Genomic DNA, 19,876 nt, shown 5'->3' with positions numbered 1-19,876 from the left:
TTTAAAAATTAAAAACTTTATTTCTTCAAACTGCTTTGACAAAAAGGCATTTACAAAACAAAGACCTATGATGAACAAAACATGAGAGAATGGACACGGTCGTGGAGTAATTAGCGTTTTTAAAACAAAACAAAACCAAAAAGGACTGGATGTGGAAGCGTGGGAGGACCTTTTGAGACTAGAAAAGGTTTAGGTGGTGCGGTCGATGCGCACGTCCACCTCGCGCCCGTTTATCTTTGTGCCGTTCATGAGCCTGATGGCCATCTCCGCGCCATCGGGACAATCGAAACGCACCGTGCCGCTGCCCTTAGACCGGCCGTTCTCCATCTTAATCTCTGCGTACATCACCCGGCCTGCAACACGGACAGACATCTCAATACAGTGTTTTATCAGTCTGGGGAGCTGCTTCTACATGTAAAAAACGCTGTATGGAATTTAAAAACGGTGTCCAGTTGACTTGCTTTGTAACTTCCGTAAATTACTGACATTTCCCAAACTAATGCAAATTCATTTTATACATTTTAAATAAAAATCACATTAGTCCCATTGCAAGGTGAAGAAAAATGTTAAATTTGATAGACTACCGTATGTACAAATATTTCAAAGTACAAATTAGGGCTGCACAATATTACAAATTGACGTATATTATTGCAATATTAGAATGCAAATTAAAATTAAAACAAATATTTTATTGCATTGATGTATCAAGTTATACTCTGTGTAAATTAAAAACTTGACAGAGACGAAGTAGGAAAATAGTGCATACAAATTTAGCCTTTTTCAACATTTTCATTTTAAAAGATAGATATTGTTCAGATGTAGGACCTTAGAAATATTGTGATAAACTTAGTTGGCTGTGATATCGATTATTGATACTTCTGCGATATTTTGTGCAACCCTACTCACAAATATATGAACTGTTTTGCCAAGTTTGTGTGACTGATAGTTTTGTCTCTTAAAATAATTAAAAACTCTTACCACAATGACTGAACTGCTCTTTCAGCTTCTGCCATGTCAAATCATACGAGAGCTGCCAAAAAAAAAAACACAATATTCATTATAAACAGCCATAAGCCGCTGTCGTTCTGGTGTGTTTGGTGTCAAGGTGATGTCTGATGTGAAAACAATAAAGCATCACAAAGCGTCGGGGGAAGAAGTGACGAGAGAATACAAACACAACTTTACACTGTCCACTACACACTGCTAATAATCCAGTTTGAAACGTTTAAAAGATCACGATGTGTGAAACAGGTGTGATTAGACTCTAACGGGCGTCGCTGTTTACGTGTGGATTGGTGAAGCTGCAGCAAATTGGCTTCAATAAACATGACACTCCACCACAGAAAACTGTTTTTGGATCCACAAAATAAGAATAGAGCCGTTCTAGACACTCTTAGACAGGAAGGAAACAGCTGATGCTAGGTGGGCTAGCTTTGTTAGCTCACAACATTTGGCTCTGCAGTCTTTGTGCTCGGAGGATCATAAGATTTAAAAGCTTGTACTATTTTCCTCGTGTCTGGTCTGAGCATTTTGTCTCTTGTTTATACTGTAAAACGTTACAGACTCAAAAACCCTGCCATGCGCGCCGGGCTTAAGATACATCATGCTTACATTTCGGACATAGATCTGGCAGCCTTGTTTCCCCCCGGAGCTCCATCCATCAGAGACACGCCCCGAGCTGCCGCCTCCAAACCCCCCGAAGCCGCGGTTCATCTCGAGCCCTGCGGGCATCGCCATCCGGTCGAACCCAGAGCCCATCCTGTCCATGCCTCCGCCTGCAGGGCACAAGGGAAAGCAGGGGCTCCGTAAATGTGCAGACTAAACAAGGCCAGACTCTTTGTGCTGTGGAAATCTGCTTTTTACACCGACAAAAGGGTTCAATGCCAAACAACCGATGCATTCTGAAAGTCAGTCTGTGGAACTGACCCTGAATGAAGTTTAAAAAGAAAAAATTTGAAGCTAGAGATGCAACGATCCAGCTGTAGATGTGCGTTTCTTTCAGATAATTCAAATCGTGTTTAGATAACAAATAAATGTCTTAAATGTTTAACTCTAAACTGTTAAGTTAATGAAGTCTGAAAATAAGATCACAAAACGCGAGTGGCGGGCGAATAACCTTCATTTATGGCATTCAAAGCCCAAAGTTTCATTAGATGTTCATATTTTTGTCATTCCTGGGTCGATCAACATAAAATAAAAAGTATGTGAAAGATAAAACTCACATCTGTTAAAATATAGTAGCTGTAAGTCACTGGAATTTGCAATGGAGTTAATTTTTCCAAACCAAAATATATGAGAACACAGCGTCGTGACGTGCGTCGAGTGTATTGAATCGTGACAAGTATCGAACAATTCAATATAATATTAAAGATCGTTGCATCTAGTTGAATCTAAGAGCCATGCTACAACAGCATCATTATACATTTTGATAAATCTGCCAAAACAAGCTAATATTAAATAAATAGCTCATACTGTCTTGAAATCGACATTCTAATAAAATAAAAATTGCATTAGTTCCATTGCAAGTTGAAGAAAAATATGTTAAATTTGATAGACTACAGTATGTACAAATATTTCAAAGTACAAATAGCTCATATTGTCTTGAAACTGACATTCTAAGTGTTTTAGATAATTTTGGTTTCAAAATCCAATTTGAAATTGCATATTGTGACAACACTAATGGATTGTTAATACAAGACAGTTAAAGCAACTCTTTCTTGTTTAATGTATTGCTTTTAACAGGCAAATACTTATAATAACATATAAGATTAAGAGGAAAAGGATTTAATTGAAAGGGTTTGGTACCTAGCCCTGATCCCATGCCTCCTCCAAAGCCTCCACCTCCTAAAAAACGGCATGACACAGATTAGATAAGGTTTGTGCATGAGGTCCACATAAAGCAAACATTACAGTTCAAATTGTTCACATTCTTTAGTGGTTGAAGTATGCCAAGAATTCAAGGTTAAGGACAGTTTACCCATTCCTCCAAAAGAGTCTCCAAATCCTCTGCTCATGGACACGTCACTACGGCCAAAGTCTCGATCCATGCCGCCCATTCCTGACCGGTACATGTCTGTGCAAACATTATACACAGACCATAACTGACCCATAATACAAGCTGTGAAAAGCATGACAATTCCATCCACTTGCACATAATACACACGGTCAAGTTTTATATGTATTGTATTCCCCATTTAAGATACATCACTGTGGTCGAAGCACAACGGCATTGGGACGGCCCAGAGATTATGAACCCAAGATGGAAATATACACTTTGGAAAAACTGTGCGGTAAAACACTTCTTAGTTGGTTTTAAATAAAAGTTTTGTATATAAAAGGTTTCAAGTTTCAAGTCCGAGTTAAACCCGTTTCTGACGTCCTGCCTCACATAACTGCGCTGTTACTTTCCTCTTCCTCCCGGAGCTGCACGCACAACCTCGGGACACTTCTTTACGCGCAGATTCACAATTTAGATTTCTTTTCATTTATTTACTCTATTTGACCGGGGCCATGCACAAGAGCATGAATCTAAGAAAACATTGTGATGTTTGTACCAGACTATTGCTCTGACATAACATCCCTGAAACAGGCTTTGGCCATGAGAGAAAACTATGAATAATAACAGTAAAATTTATTGTTAATATTGTGAATGATCTCAGTTTAAGAATAATACCAATGTAGATTAAAAAACATGTGGCAGGCATTACTTCTCGTGGCTGAGGGGTGCAGTAAAAAGTGTCGGGCAGTAAAAAGCAGAGCCTGGGGTCAAATCCAACAACAAAAGAGACTCACCTCCCATTCGGCCCATGTCTCTGCCGAATCCCCCCATGTTGTCCATGCCACTAAAGCCGCCGCCCATTCCTGCAAAAAACACCCATTCTCAAAACACTGGCTGCAAACTACTGTCATTTTAGATTAAACATGACTAAAAATACCTCCTCCAAGTCGGTTCATTCCACCGTATCCGGGCATATCCATCCCTATCAGACAAAGAGATGGTGGACAGGGAAAACGGGACTTATTTTCACCACATTAACCATAATAATCTAGCGACAAACAAAGGGGACTGTAAAGACACCAATAAAGATGGCGCTACTGTTTAAGATGTCTTATCTGTCTAACCCACATCAGGAGTCGTCCAGGTCAAAAGATGAGCTGTGTAAACATTGGCCAGGAGTTAGTTATTGCCAAGTTTACAAAGATTACTTTAGTTTTAAAAGTGTGATGCATTATTTTCTCTTCGTTGTCATATTCAGTACGTCGTTGGTAACAAATGATGAAAGTTGAGCTGTATCGGGTTTTATTCTTGTTTGATATAGAGCATACCATCATAGCACGGCTAACATTCCGAAAAGATACTCAGACACTTTTAAACAACTTCCAGACAGGTCTAAAATGATCTGTAGATATAGATATTCATCACCAACATAATTAGCAGGAGTAACTTTTTAGTGCAACTTGGAAGCGCCAAAGTCCAACCCTTTTGTCACAATTTGGGGTGAAAGTGTAAACATCCATCAAACAGTACTAGCCGCACCTCCAGACCTCATGGGGCCCATGTCTGCTCCTCCACTCAGACGGTTGATGGGCTGTCCTCCTGGTCCCAGTCCCATGCCCACACCAGAAAGCCCACCTACATAAGACACACAAGGTCAGAAGATAGTCAGTGACCAGACTCCGTGGTAGTAGAAAGTTATAAAAGAGTTTAAAAATGTATATACTAGAACTTACGTGGCAACTGAGGTCCTTTGTCCATTGCACCACAGTCGTCGTGCGTAATTGACTTGTCGTCCTGCAATGGTTCAATTGGCATGTTTTTGAAACGCTTTTTCTTCTACATTTGCAGTACCAAAAAAAGATTTAAAACACTTACTATTTTGACGAGCATTTGTCTGTCAAAGAGCATCTGCCCATTGAACATGGCTGATATCAGAGTTAAAGTAAAATTGACCCTTGTTTCTCCCTGAAACTAGTTTAGCACTTTACCATTCAATTGTATATGTAGCTTTTTAAGTAGATTATCAAACAAATAAAGGTTGAAATATGGTGACTGAAGACTTCAGGATGGAGAATATTCATGATTCAAGTGTGTAATTGATGAAAATCCAAAATAGTTTATTCTTTTTTTGACATTTTTATTTATAAAATGTCACTGTGTGTTTAAAGTCAGAATAGTCCAGATAACTATTACGATCAAATTTTTAGTTTTTACAGTTGACTAGCCACAATTAGTTAATTATCGCAGCCCAAATCTTAAACTGGTCAAAGGAGATGTTTTTAAGGATACAAATGGCCTGCACTGCCTCCAGTGGCTGCTCAAAGATGACCATTCCCATGCCACGACTTCTTCCATCTTTGTCCTCCTTCACGTCAGCTCGCTTCACCAGACCCGCCATACTGAAGACCTCCTTCAGCTTCTTCCAGCCCACCTTATAATCAAGCTGAGACACAACAGAAAACCGTTTTATACATAAAATATGTTGAGCTCATTCATTCAGGCCGTATATATTGTACTGTGTTAACCACATTTTTCTGGTCTGAATTCAATAAATGTTTGTATTCTCACATTAGCCACAAAGACGGTGGTTCCCAGGCGCCCGGACCTCAGCGCCTGGAGGACCTCAGACGGGATGTTGGGATTGTTGAGAATTGAGTGTGGGATGTTCACTACTCCAGGGGCCACCTCGGGACGGCCCAACGGGCCCCGGGCAAAACGCTGCAGCACACGCTGGGCAATTTCTCCATCAGGATCCTAAAAGTCATTATATGATGCAAATTTAGTTCATATTGAATATGAATGTATAAAAGGATAATGATAGATATATTTCTATTTGTTAGAAATGGTAGAAGCAGTTTATTACTGTGACTGTGGAAAAGAACAGTTCTTACTGAGGAAATGTTGAGTGGTCTTCCACTTAACATATATTTATTCATAATCTCCAGAGCCTTTGTGATAAACTCTTGGTCTTTGAACTCCACCACACTGCAACGAAACATGAGAGTGAAGAACAAAGACAAGGATAGAAAACTGTCCATAACATTTTGAACTTACCCACAGCCCTAAAATATGGTGCCACAGAAGTCAAGGAAGAATCCAGCCAGAGATGAGGGAGTAGAATAAGCACAATTACAACATGTAGGAGAAAAACACGTTTTAACTCTACCATAGAATATAATTTACATGGAGCCACTTCACAGAGTTGTGAATTTTGATTTACCTTTTTTTTTTTTTTTTTTTTTTTAATGTTACAACTGATATTTACAGCTAATAAAAGAAAGTTGACAGTAAGCAGTAACAAGGATTTTTGTTCCTATGAAGAGAGAGCCGTACCATTTAAATTTGAGACGTGTCAATCATGGAAGCAAATCGCACAACCCGCATTAGAAAATAGCCAAAACAAACTTTGACAGCAATTTAGAGAAACAGCAACAAAAGCAAAAGTCTTATCTTGAATGGGTTCATTCATTGGGCTACTTTTCCAAAAATCAACAGGCCATCTCCCTTTCAAATGAATGTCAAACATTAGCCATCTATCAGGCTCTAAACAACTACAGTATCTCCAGTTCAGTAACATAAGACCAAAAAGGACCTAATAAAAGCACTGTAGAATAAAAACCTGCTTGTGCCACATCACTTACCCTTGACTTTCCTTCTGCATCCTTAAAGAGCTCCACGTATGTAACCTCACCAACTACATGAGACATACAAAGGAAAGAATACCAAGAGAACAAAAGGGATTTAAGTCACCGAGTTTTCTCAGTCGCTGCCGGCCTTGGCAATGCAGCTACAGATGGAAATGTCCCATTAATGATCAACAGTCAGCCCAGACCAACATCCCACAGACAACACCATGCCTTTCTGGACCATGATTGAGACACCCACAAGGCCACGGCCAAGGCCAGAGAGAAACACAGCTACATTTAACCTGGGGAAGACTTCAACAGTGATCAGTGGTCAACAGATTCCACATTTGGCATTTTAGATAAATAAAAACTATCCTTAAGGCTTTCAAATGCCTCTTTAAAACCCATATATCAGTGTAAAACATTACAATAGTTTCTTTCAGATCTGCTAGGATAAAAATGTTCACCCTGCAGCAAATACAACAAAATCAACAATCGTGTCTAGAGTTTGAGGTTACATTTTGGAGCTGCCATGCCATATAACAATGGACTATAGTCTACCATTTCTCACAGACATATCAGCCCAGACTAAATTGTTGCCAATAAATTCAATTTAAAATGTAAGCACCAATGACTCTTGTAATTCACAATATAATACCTGCTTAAAGTATGGCTCTTGTAAAGCAAAATGAAGCCATCAGCAAAAATATGTAGCTTAAGCATTTCTGGGTGCAAGAGAGAGCATAATTAAGTCTGATGCCCTGTCCGCTATACACATTACCTTTCTCCCGCATTAGATCTTTAATAGCCTGCCACTTCATATCATATGGGATATTGCTGATGAAGACTCGGTTCCTCTGACCGGCCTTCTTTTCCTGTTTGTCTTTATACGGGTGAAAGCGATTTCCTCTTCGTGTGCCAGAGCGGTCTTTGCCATCCTGCTTCTCTTCATCAGTTTTATCCTCTTCATTCCCACCCTCTTCATTCTTCTGATCGTCATTCTTCCGATCGTCATTCTCACGATCTTCATTCTCACGATCTTCATTCTCACGATCTTCATTCTCACGATCTTCATTCTCACGATCTTCATTCTCACCCTCTTCATTCTCACTACAAGAGAGAGGCAATAAAAGTAAATCACAGTCAGTAACAGTGTGGCTGTTGTTGTCAAACTAAACTCTAGAGCCAAGTCTATATTTAGTATAGGGATGTCAAAATTATAAGGTTAATCGATTTTTCAGGTCAAAATATAATCACAATATAATCATAAGAACCAAAAAATAATAATAATATTCTTTATTTTTTGAAAATGAAAGCTCACTGTTCACTGTTGTTTGGTCACAATCTCAATAATCGTGAAATATCGTTAGATCGTGATGATTTCTCTCACAATAATCATAACTCCCTAATTGAGCATTAATTAAACAGGAAATATGGCTCATCAAAATAAAGTGATATTTATAATTAGTCAGGTTCTCTTTATAACCAATCTCTGAATTGAGAGATTTGGTTTAGATCAGGGAACATTAACATAAACAAGACATGAAAATTAAACAAAATACACTAGAACATATATTTATACAAAGTACAAGTCACTACTACAGGCTCAAGAAACTGCACAGTGATTCCAGGTTGTCAATTTCATAGACCTGTTACTTTGACACAAGTGCATTCTATACAGTGCATCTCCTTCATCCTCTTTCAGCAGAGTGGGATCATAATGATGTGAGATCTGTGAGTAAAATCAGCCTCTTAATACTCCTATTACCACTGTGAGTAAGTCTGCAAGTGACAACAACTTTATGTTGACAATATTAAACGACTTGAACGTTTGATGTTTCTTGCATCAATCCTTCAAATATGATTTTGTTTTAATGTGTGTAGTTTATCATTCAAAAACACCAGATTTTGTGCATTATTTAATGCTTTATACATTCACATCAAATTGTAAGTCAGATGTTAGGTCCACACAGTTATTATTATTACCCAAGATGTATTGTCCCCATGTACTTTTCTCCACTTACTTGAGTAATATGTTGGATCAATACTTGGTATTTCTCGTTGAGTAATTGTATCTTGAAGTAACGTTACACTTGAGTACACTACCACTATTGACATTCTGCAGACAGCTTTAAGTGACGTTAGCTAACCTTGATGATTAGCATGTGGGCATAAACGTTATAGTTAGCGATTATCACATTTAAATAAACGATGTTATTTTGCATTTAGGCACAGTATATATTTACGTCAAAGATCGCCTGTTGTATTGATGCAGGTTCTGGGTTTATTTCACTCCGCGGTAACAATAGCACATCAAGACTCCATCTTAGCTAAAGCTAATGCTAGCGCTAGCTTCAGGAGCATGGATGTGAATGGGATGTCCGGGACAATGCTGCGTCTGTACTCACGTTTTGTCCCCATTATGAGCTCCTTTGGACGTCTTATCGTGTTCGGACGTCGCAGTAGATTCCTCTTGCTTCTGCTCATCCTCGATCACAACCACATCTGCCATGGTGAGCTTTGTTTTCACTCACCACACAATACGTCCCTGTCGTCGCTGCGCAGTTTGTCCAGGAAGAGCAGGCTCCAAACACCGCGAGATCAGGAACTGTTGCTAGGCAGCCATGGGGCAGCCCCCATGGGGCAGCCCCGAGGTTTTCTTCTTCTTCTTCTTAGTGCGTGCCAATTGGCAACTAAAGGCGCATTACCGCTACTGTTCGGTTCGAAGTGTGGGCCTATCAATCCTTTTGATTTAAGGTACCTAAGAAGTACTTTGAGACGCTCTGTGCTACTTCCGTTATATCAGATCTTATCCCATTTTCATAGAAATTTTTCTCCAGAATTCTTCTTTGTTGCTGAAATTTAGGACATTGAATAGTGACATGCTCAATTGTCTCTTGGACTCTACAGAGTCCCCTGTTTCATGCTTCCCCATTATTCTGAGAGTGCCATTCAGCCCTTTGTGTCCCAGCCTCACACCACATTTCTTCCTTAATTATGGTCTTAACTTCTGCTCTACAGTACCACCTCCACCTTTGCAGCCCGTACTTTAGCATGTTTATCTGCCAGCTCGTTCCCTTCCACCCCTGTGTGCACTGGGACCCACTAAAAGGTTCCCTCTTTCCCCTCTTTCCCCTCTTTCCCCTCTTTCCCCTGCCTGTTTATTCTTTCCAGCTTTTGTCCTACTTCACAGATGATGTCTTGTGTTTTCTGAGCTCAACTTGTTAATACTTATCACTGTACTACTTGAATCTGAAGCAACTGCATTTTTCATTCCACCATTGAGCAGCGAGTTGAACAGGCAAACAAAGTTTGTAAAATATTCATATTAAATACAGTCGCATTCGAGCACTTTTGTAAAGATTTACTTGGGCTAAACCAAGCGGAACTTTAAAATCATAAGTGCACAACCTCCTAGCGTCACTAAGGAGTTGCATGGTTTAAGGTTTGTAACTTCTCAACATCAGGAAAACTTTGACAATAATTTACCCCTAGGAAAACGCATAGAAAATTAGAGAAAAGGTCGTTTCTCAGATTTTTAAGAGTGCAACCCCGAGGCCTTCAGTCAAATTCAAATGAAAACTGGAAAGCCGAAAGTAAAAACTTACATATTCATTTCAAAGTCTTGTTTGGGTTCACATGTGTTTAGTTTGAGTTCTACCACAATAAAATACTATTGTGAGGAATAGTAGGCTACAGGCTATAATTGTAGTGATTAGTAATTGGTAATCAATATGCAATAACTGTGGATTTGAGGAGTAGCCCTATATCTTTATCATTCTTAGAAGATGCTGTGTTTACATAATTGAAAACGTCCTGGAAATTGGGACCCTGGCCAGTGTCAGTGTACACATATCAATAGTTCAGATAAAATCTTTAACATTGTGTAACACTTTAGTTTAAGAATAAAACACTAACCTTTTTATTCTCTTTCAGCATTCCCATCCGTGCATATGTTGATGATGACAGCAGGTGAAGGACGGTCTCATTGATATGGAGGAAATCATGACTACTATAATTCATTTACAGTTACACTTATAAAAAAGATTGGTTTGCTAACATGATTTTTTTTTTAAATTATGATGAGGGATGTCATAATATTAATTTATGTTAATGATTCATTATTGATAATAATTATCAGTTAACCTAATGACCTTGACATCCCTGTTTATTACTGAATTCAGCGGAAAATGTCAAAATTCTTGAAAACGTGTGTTTCTTCTCCAAGATAGTGTGCGCGAGTGTCTAGTTATTTACCGTAAAGGTCACTTTATCACATAATCTGACAGGACTTTAGTCCGAATTTCTATAAAAGTCTCATACTTGAGCCCAAAACAGATTCTGGTGAGTCGTTTTTCTTAGCCCCGACTTCTTATCTCCAGATATTCCCCTCAAGGTGTAATATTCAGATTTATGTGCTGATGTGTATGCGGGCAGAAGACGGCAGTGAAAGGCAATTATACTGTATTTTTGCAATACTCAAACTTATTATCGGACCTTTTTAATAAAAAGATGATTAAATGTTTACAGTAATATGTAAACAGAAAAATCATAGTCTTATTTCTGATAATTATCCCTCTGATCTGAGGTTTGCACGTCATTTGATTACTCTTAAATATCCAGATTTTTTATACTAATTCATTATTCGAGCATAAGTTGTTTCATAGCTCTACATTCCCTTTGGACACGGTACAACTTATTTGCACGAGCCGTCCTTGCATAATGACCTTCAATACTTCGCCTTCTTACTGCAGCCTCCAGCCACTGTGTCTGTGTGTGACCTGAGACACAAGAAGAGGCACTGCAGATGCTGTAAACTTTCAAATGAAGATCTCTCACTTTCCCTCTTTTCTGGAGGCAAAATGTGGTGGTTTGAAACAACTCGTAAGCCTTGAATTATTGCGCATAACACTCCCAAGACGGTTGGCATTCTCCTGGAAGGTCACCATGCGAATAGTCAGAGAAAAGCTAGTTACTGTTGATTTATTTTATAACAAAGACACACGGTATCATCACGGACTATTACAAAAGGGTTTATTGCAGTAGCATTTCAAACAGTTCTTTGTTAGACCATGAAAAAAATAACAATTGTTTTTCAAAGTTTTTTCATATTTGAACTTAAACTTAAGACTGGTCAGGGTGTTTTTTATAGAAAGAATCAATATTGTAATGAGGTTGATATTGCTGGTTTGGTGTGTAGGATGTTTGCCTTGGGCTTCAGGCTTTTGTGGTAAAAGATGTTCAGTGTTGAATAAGCTTGTATGACCTTAAGCTAACTCTGTGCAGTAAATAAAACAACATCTTACAGAAGCGAACACAGTGAGACTGTTTTGCTCTTGGCAAAGTCACCATATGTTAAACTAATGATTGTAATTACTCAACACTAAACTGGGTTAGTTTGCGGATCGACAGTGCTTTGTGCTTTTGTTTATCTTTCTATTTAGCTCATAGAAAATAGACAGCTACTCTTCCTAAAGGAAAAATACTCAAATGTTGCTAATATCCCAAGTTATTTTGAGAGTAAATGTATGATTAAATCAAGGCAATTCACTTCAGTAACTAAAATCCCAGTAACCAAGCCTCAATGCATATAACACTTTTAACTGCATAATGTGAAATACAGACAGTTTAATTTTTAACCAATCAGTAATAGGATCCAATTAATATCAAACCTCCAGATCCACTTCCTGAAGTTCACAAACTAAAGCTGGGTTTGTGGAAATGTCCAAATCTCTGTCAAAATGACCATGATTTGGGTGCAATTTCTGCAGCATAATATTAGATTTAAGAACATGTATATTCCATAGTTAACTTTGTGCTGCTATACTTTATGTGTCCCTTTCTGTATTTGAGCCCTCCTTCAGACTCACTCCTGACTCACAGCAGACTGATGTGTGTAGAACTCTGAATTCTACACTTTTATCAAAGTGGGAAAGCTGTCCGTAATGATCAAACAAACACTTCACACTGATTGGTCGACACATCACAACAGCAGAACAAGTCCAGAAACACAGTCTGGCTTTGAACGTGTGCAGCTTGTATTTATTACATTATGGGTGTCTTGGAGGAAAAACTTGACATGTATTCTTCTTGGATGTCTATGGGGTCGCCTTTCCACTGATCTGATCTGTGACTCGGCCTGGCAGCATCACCTTTTTTGACACTATTATACTTTGTAAGATTCCTGGCTATTCACCTTATTCCGGAATCCGGAATCCTTCTCCTGGTTGTATCAGTTAAGATAAGATAAGATATTCCTTTATTGTCCCACATGGGGAAATTTCATTGGTGCAACGCAGGTAGATACAGAGGTAGATACAGAAGAACAGAACAGATCACTTATAGGAAGTCTGAAAAACACTTTCAGTAGAAGATCTCCTATAAATAAATAAAAACTCCCATAGACAAATGAATAAATAAATACATAAATACCATTGCATGTGATCCCGACAGTAATTGCACATGAATATGTGTCACGACAGCACATAGATTGCACATGAATTTCATAGTAATTGCACTTAAATTGCACATGAATTCCAACAGCAATTGCACATATGACAGAATTGCACATGGTTGGGTCAGTATTGCGAGTGTTCAGTACTAACAGTTTTTGTAATAAAGTCTGACAGCAGCAGGAAGGAAAGACCTACGGAACCTTTCCTTCACACAGCGAGGGTGGATCAGTCTCTCACTGAAGCTGCTCTCCAGAGCGGACAGAGTGTCCTGCAGGGGGCGACACTCATGGTCCAGCATAGATGTGAATCTAGCCAGGACCCTCCTGTCCCCCACCTCCTGCACCGAGTCCAGAGCACAGCCCAGGACGGAGCTGGACTTCTTGATGACTCTGTCCAGCTTCCTCCTCTCCCTCTCTGTGATGCTGCTGCTCCAGCAGGCCACACCGTACAGGAGGGCTGATGCCACCAGACAGAGGGGGATCTACAGTGGGTGAATGATTTAAATGCTCACTTCTTGAGGTTTGGTCGGTGAGTAACATAGAGCTGCCGACCTTGAGAGAAAATAAGTTCTACACAGACTAAAAAGCTGTTTTCGGGCCGCACAGGGAATCCGTGCATTGTTGACTAGTTGGTCAAATGAACATTGGACAGTTTACCCAAATCCATCTACTTTACAACATGTTTTAGCATAGAGACTTTTCCCTCGTTCTCTATTTAAACCAACAGAATTCCCAATGGATCGGCAGTTCCATTACAACAGAAGTGCTGATCACGTCGGAAAATAGGGAAACGTGGGCGGGGCGGAATAAGTTCAATAACAATAACATCTCCATGGAGACAAGTAGATGATCATAAAAGTAGCACATTGCACCTTTAAGTCTTAGAACAGTCCTGATTTTATACCTGTTTAAGTTTTTAAACAAGTAACAACTTTACCTCACGATGAAGTATAGACTTATTTTCATGCTGTTTACAGATTAGACGAAGCTTTAGGTTTTGTGAGTTAAACAATATATCCTTCTTTTAGTTATTTATTTCAGTTTAGTGAGTTCGATCACACAATTTCTGTCATTCGTTGGAGATTCATAGTGTAATCACTTTTAAACCTGAGGAATTCACAATTTTTAAAGCCTAGTTTCTCTCTATTAATCCCAATCAGTCTTAATAGTGATTTATACCGTAGTTCAGTTCATTTAACATCATTGTTTATGAGGTGGTGATGGTGTAGAAAGTTTGAGAGAGTTCTTGCATGACCTTAAGCGAGGGCAATTCAGTAATTCAGCAATTAAAATCTCATCATTGCACCAAGCCTAAGCGAACATGGCAGCGTTATTGGATGCCATTGTTTTGCTCTGAGCACAATCCCACACAAGTTGTCTGTCTCACTAGATTTATTGGACAAAAAGCTCCAAACTGAAGGCGAGGGTGATCTGTAGTGCTTGTTTATATATAGCCTTGTGTTCTACGCGGGCGGAGGAGGAATGTTTTCAATGATTGAAGCTGCAGCGAAGCGGCGAGTGGGACTAACAAGTGGTTGCCATGCAGCAGCAAGGGTGAGCTTCTGGAGGGAGAGATAGGAACCTGAATGATAATGAGTACGAGGCATTGCGAGTCGGCGGGGGGGGAGACAGGAACCGAGCTGCCTTTCCACACACACGGCACAAGAAACACACTGAACATTAAAGAGAACTGTCCTCTCTCTCGCACCCGGTCCTTTCCCGCTCGCTTTATCTCGCTTTCTTTAGAAGTGCTGGTGCATCGTGGGAAGGGATCGCAGCGCAGCCATGGGCGGATGAGTGGAGGATGCACACACGGCAGCGGCGATGTCTGGGCGAGTTGGTTGGCGAGGGACAGAGCAGAGGCAGCAACAGGTCTGTGCGGATGATCATGAGAGCCTGGTGGTGAGTAGCTTCTCTGTTTTGTTCGTGCACATATATTGGTTGACTCTCTAGGAATCGCCCCTCCTCTGTAATGCAGTGTCCTTTTCGTAATATCACTTGGGTTTTGGGGTCTGTCTCAAACATCTACGCCTCTCGCAGCGTTCTTCCGTGGACACCTGCTGCATCTGTTCACACGCGAGACACTTTTTGCACAGAGAGGTCTCACCGCTTTGACATTGACTTTAGTTGGGCGAATATTCTCGCCCGTGTCGGTTGTCATTGCCGTCTCCTGTGAGGGAATTGCATTGCCAGGCGGTCGTCTGATGCTTGAGTGCAACAGGTACAAAAGCCACACATGCTACGGTTGACTAGACTGTGAAAGATATTGTTGCGTTGTTGGCATTGAGTTGAAAAGGTGGCGACATGTTGCGGTTCAGGTTCATTTTAGTTCAGTGTTGGGGGCATGTTGCCATGGTTCATGTGATGCAGTGATGTTTTAAGGACTAGAGCCTTTCCCTCTTCAGGCAAGGCTTTCCAGAAAAGCAAATGAGCATCAAATTATCAGTCGTATTTTAATTGGGGCTTAACTAGTTTGGCAAAATATCGAATTAAGTGTTTTTTGCGATTGTTATAAAATTTGCGATTTCTATAAAAGTGCACATTTTAAACATGTTCATGAGCATTCATATTTGAGAGATTTCTGAAATCTGAAGCTCACTGAATCCATGTGCAGGTAAAATATTCCTAATAGATACAGCTTTAACAATTATACTTTTGCATAAATATACTTAACTTATAATTGATAATTATGACAACAGGGCATGCTTCTAAGGACAGTTTACCACCTGAAGTAATAGTACTCATTTTGTTTTGTTGTTGAAAAAACAACAACTTTATCTATCTAATAAGGGACATCTTTGTAGCTTCCTATGTCAGGAGTAAAATATGTTATTTGTTTAACAGGATCTATTTCAGGGCTGCAACGATTAATCAACTAATCATGACTGGTGACTATAAAAAAATATTGTCATTGTAGCTTAATAACTGTAGTGTTCAGACGCATACTAAAATATCTTCTTATAACAGAGACAGTGGCATTATTAAATCAAAATGTCAATTTAAAAAAAAATGTAAATATACTATCCTATTGTCTTCAATCATCAAATTTCAACTTTATTTGGTTGAATTATGTATTTAAAAATGAACTGTTGACTAGTCAACTACTAGAATAATCATTAGTTGCAGCCCTAATCTATAAAATATCCAGGTTTGATCCACTAGGCCCAATTGTTGTCAATTATAACTAAAATAATTGAGAACTATCATTAACAAATAATCAATGTCATATTTGTTGCAGTCATAAAATATCTCTTTTACTTATTTATACATTGATTCCCCCCGTTTTACACATATTGCTGTTCATGAAGGTGAATCGCAGACAGCTCTAACATAAAGCCTGATATAACTGTCGTCCAGGTAGGATGCAGGCTTTCACAGCCCTGAGCGTTTCCGAGGAGGGATGAGGGGGCCGGACGTCGCTTCAGCACCATGTTTAGCGCCCACTATAACCACTCTCTGGCTGCCATGAGCGGCAACGACATGGCCCACTCGCTGACCCTGGAGCAGAAGACCGCCTTCGCCTTCGTGGGGATGCTGCTGGTCTTCCTCGGGCTGCTCATCATCAGATGTTTCCGGATCTTACTGGACCCGTACAGCAGCATGCCCTCGTCCAACTGGTCGGACGGCATCGAGGGGCTGGAGAAGGGGACATTCGAATACGCCCTGACCTAACACAGGGAGACAAAGACAGTGTAGACGTTCATAGAGACGATGGGACTGTTCTGGCACATGGGCCACGTGGCATTGCACCTGGATCAGATCAAAAGGAGCCAAAGGAGTATGTTTTTTGTACGTCCGTGTAGAGTGAATGAAAGAAGAGACTTGACACCACATTTGAAATATTTTTATTTTTATGAAATCAAAGTGACCGATGGTTTTGTGCCAAGGGAACAACGATGAGTGCCGCACGTTCATTACATCATCGTCGTCGTATTGAAATGGAACACAAACTTTTCACGCCTTTATTTATTTGTCTTCCATGTTTTTTGGAGCAGAAGATTTATTTTGCTTTTCTAACCAGCTTTTCGCTCTTTATCAAAGGCCATATTTTACTGATACATTGTTTGGAGTCGTTTTGTTTTATCCTGGAGATGGACGACTATGCGTTTGGGTTATTTAATCGCTCTACAATGAGTTTCCAGGCTTTATCAGCTTTGCGTGCTACACAACCAGTAGATAAAGCTTTTCAATTGCAACTTTGCCAAGCCTCCCTTTGCAAATACGCCATAATTTCTTCCATTTTGAAAGCTTTACCATTTGACAAAGCTGGCGGTGGTAGACTGTGGTCCACTCTTACACTATGAGCCATGCTTTCGAGCTGAATGTCAGAGAGAGGTGGAGGAATTAGGCCGCTGTGGGATTAATTTATTTGAAGACTCAGGGACAAGACTCTGCACAAGAATGTACGGCTGGAAACAGGGTAAAACGTCCAACTTCGTAGTAACTCTAACGGACTCGGCTGCCGGTGTGACGTTGTCGAATGCAGTACAAAAGGTATTTAATCTAACTGTAATTTCTACAGGGTGCAAGAACAGATTCGGGAGGATGACGCTGAGCGATGGCGTGGGAGAACTGCCACGGTTTCATGTTTAAATGTGCCGAACGCAGTGTACGTCTGATCGTCTGTGATGGACTGTGTTTGTCTACAGTTTGATTTTTGTATGAAGCGCTTAAGTCTCAGTATCTGGAGCAGAAAGAGGTTGGGTAGTGTACGTGGTGTATACAAGCTAATTAGGACAGTGCAGTGTAGGTAAATTGAAATGCTGTTAATTTTCTTATTCTTAAATTAGAAGGATATTATAATTCTGACCACTATTATTTTTTAGATCTTTCATTAACACATTTATTTGTTTATTTGTTCAAAGAAAGATATTAAAATTGCTGAGCAGGGAAGTAAATAATAAACAATATAGTACGCAGCAAGCATCAAAGTTTATGTGGTAAAAGGTTGAAATTTTAATGGTAGAAAATGTACATCTGGAATGATTAGAAGCAGAGGTGGGTGATGTCTTAGTTACTCCTGACAATATTGTTTATTTACTTTATTTGCTTCACTCTTTTAAATATGACTTTGTTTTTTCTTATTTGTGTGGTCTATCTTTTGAAAACACCAGCAAGTCTGGCTGCATCGACTATGAAGACTCTGAAACACGTAAGAAAATACCTTTGTATAACAAATACGGCGGCATCATAATGTCAAAAAAGAATACAATATTTCAGATTTTCATCAATTATACACAATTTGTAAATCTATTTAAATATTGATTTGGTTCAAAAAACAATGTCTACTGATTGAAACTATTATTGCAGACTATTTCACAACTAAAATAACTGTTAGTTGCAGCTCTACTTTCAATAACATTAAAAGCATCTTTTCTGTTGCCCTTACAATTATTTGAGTTTTGCATAGTTTCCCCCAAATACTTTATATTTTGAGTATACTTTTGAAGCAACATCACTCTATATAATCCGTATTATTTTGAGTACGTACCCACCTCTGACTGAAAATGCATCATAGTTTGAGATGTTTAGGGCTGCGAGTCAGGCAGCTGTTCAAAAGTCAATCTGCCTTTTGTCCGAAGGTCCTTCTGGTCAGAACGTGTATTACGTTTCACTTTGCATTGAACAACTGATGTTTACAAAGGCAGTTTGTGTTTTAAACGGCCGTGAGTGAGACCAGCAGCCCATTTCAGCTGAAGGTCATTGTCATTGAGATAAACACACACCAGCCACCGACTTCTGCAGCCACATATTTGAAGATGATTCTGACCTTGTACGAGACAGAAAATGGACTGCTGGGGGTGCGACTTTGACAAAATAGGCTGTTACCCGTCAGCAGTTTTAAAAGTAATTCAAGGTTGCTTTAGCTGCCAATATTTGGGCACAATATCCCCAAACTTTACTGTTAAATCCATTTGCCAATCAGTGCGTTTTGTGAATCCGATGAGATAAGAAGATATGGTCGTAACGTTATGGCTCCTCTGTGTCTGTCTAAAGTGTAAACCCTGATTTCTCATGTGCACTCGTGATGTACAGGAGCAGAATCACCAACTTTTTGTTCCCTGTTTGAATTTGCCCTGTTCTGCCAGTACAATGAAAATACTGCCTCCGCATTCTTCTCAGAGGTGTCAGTCAGTGCCATTTAAATATTGTGAAAATGTGGCGTATTTGCAGATATCAAAAATAGACGTACTGTGTAATATTTCTAGAACTCATTCATTTTAATATTTTTAATCTAGTTTTGTTCATTACTTCAACAGTTTTTACCTCGCTTTAAGTGGGATACATTGCTAGTCATAGTTTCCACGTGCATAAATAAGCCATATTTATCACAATTAAAATACATGAATCAAAAAAATGAATAATGAATGATGAAAAAACTTTACTTTCACAGTATTATAATGTGCTGACTCACACCTTCCACCTTATAGAAGACTCCAAATAGCCGTGTGCTTTAAGAGTATCTGATTGTAAAGATGTGATCAACTTTACCTCTTGATGTTTGTTTTTGCTCACCTTTCGCCACTGGATATTCAGACTGCCACTTGTGAACTCCAAAGTCAAAATGGACTTTCTCTACAGCGTTATTTTTAAAAGACTGGATTCTAGCGGCCGTGTGAGATACCTGACCACTCGGCGTTGCTGCGGACTCTCTCTCTCTTTCGTCAACTATTTGCAGACATCTTTGGAACCTTCCACTGAGAGACTTGATGCAGTTGGCAAATTTTTATGACCTCTTTCTCTTTCTCTCTCTCTTCTCTTGCTCTATAGTGCTGTGAATCTGCCTTACTGTGACCT

The 19,876-nt window shown here is 39.4% G+C and overlaps 2 protein-coding genes across 2 annotated transcripts; one reads left to right on the top strand and one right to left on the bottom strand.

Annotated features, from left to right (window-relative positions):
- Positions 1-9,229, bottom strand: myef2 (myelin expression factor 2). Its single transcript, XM_072464734.1, has 17 exons — positions 9,033-9,229; positions 7,406-7,734; positions 6,640-6,692; positions 6,053-6,060; positions 5,890-5,983; positions 5,567-5,752; positions 5,288-5,441; positions 4,874-4,923; positions 4,732-4,792; positions 4,538-4,633; positions 3,936-3,980; positions 3,793-3,861; positions 2,978-3,073; positions 2,806-2,844; positions 1,612-1,775; positions 979-1,030; positions 1-353 (listed from the first exon to the last, which is right to left on the bottom strand). Exons 1-17 carry the CDS (start codon positions 9,134-9,136, stop codon positions 190-192), a joined length of 1,764 nt encoding a protein of 587 aa, XP_072320835.1. The 5' UTR covers positions 9,137-9,229; the 3' UTR covers positions 1-189.
- Positions 9,230-16,507: 7,278 nt separating this feature from the next.
- Positions 16,508-17,012, top strand: ctxn2 (cortexin 2). The gene has a single exon (XM_072464813.1). It carries the CDS (start codon positions 16,508-16,510, stop codon positions 16,748-16,750), a length of 243 nt encoding a protein of 80 aa, XP_072320914.1. The 3' UTR covers positions 16,751-17,012.
- Positions 17,013-19,876: the final 2,864 nt, after the last annotated feature.

The sequence above is a fragment of the Eucyclogobius newberryi genome, unplaced genomic scaffold (genome assembly GCF_026437365.1).
Source record: "Eucyclogobius newberryi isolate DKJ021-1_F unplaced genomic scaffold, fEucNew1.0.hap1 SCAF_5, whole genome shotgun sequence".
Lineage (NCBI taxonomy): Eukaryota > Metazoa > Chordata > Actinopteri > Gobiiformes > Gobiidae > Eucyclogobius > Eucyclogobius newberryi.
This window is presented reverse-complemented; position numbering and strand designations above follow the sequence as displayed.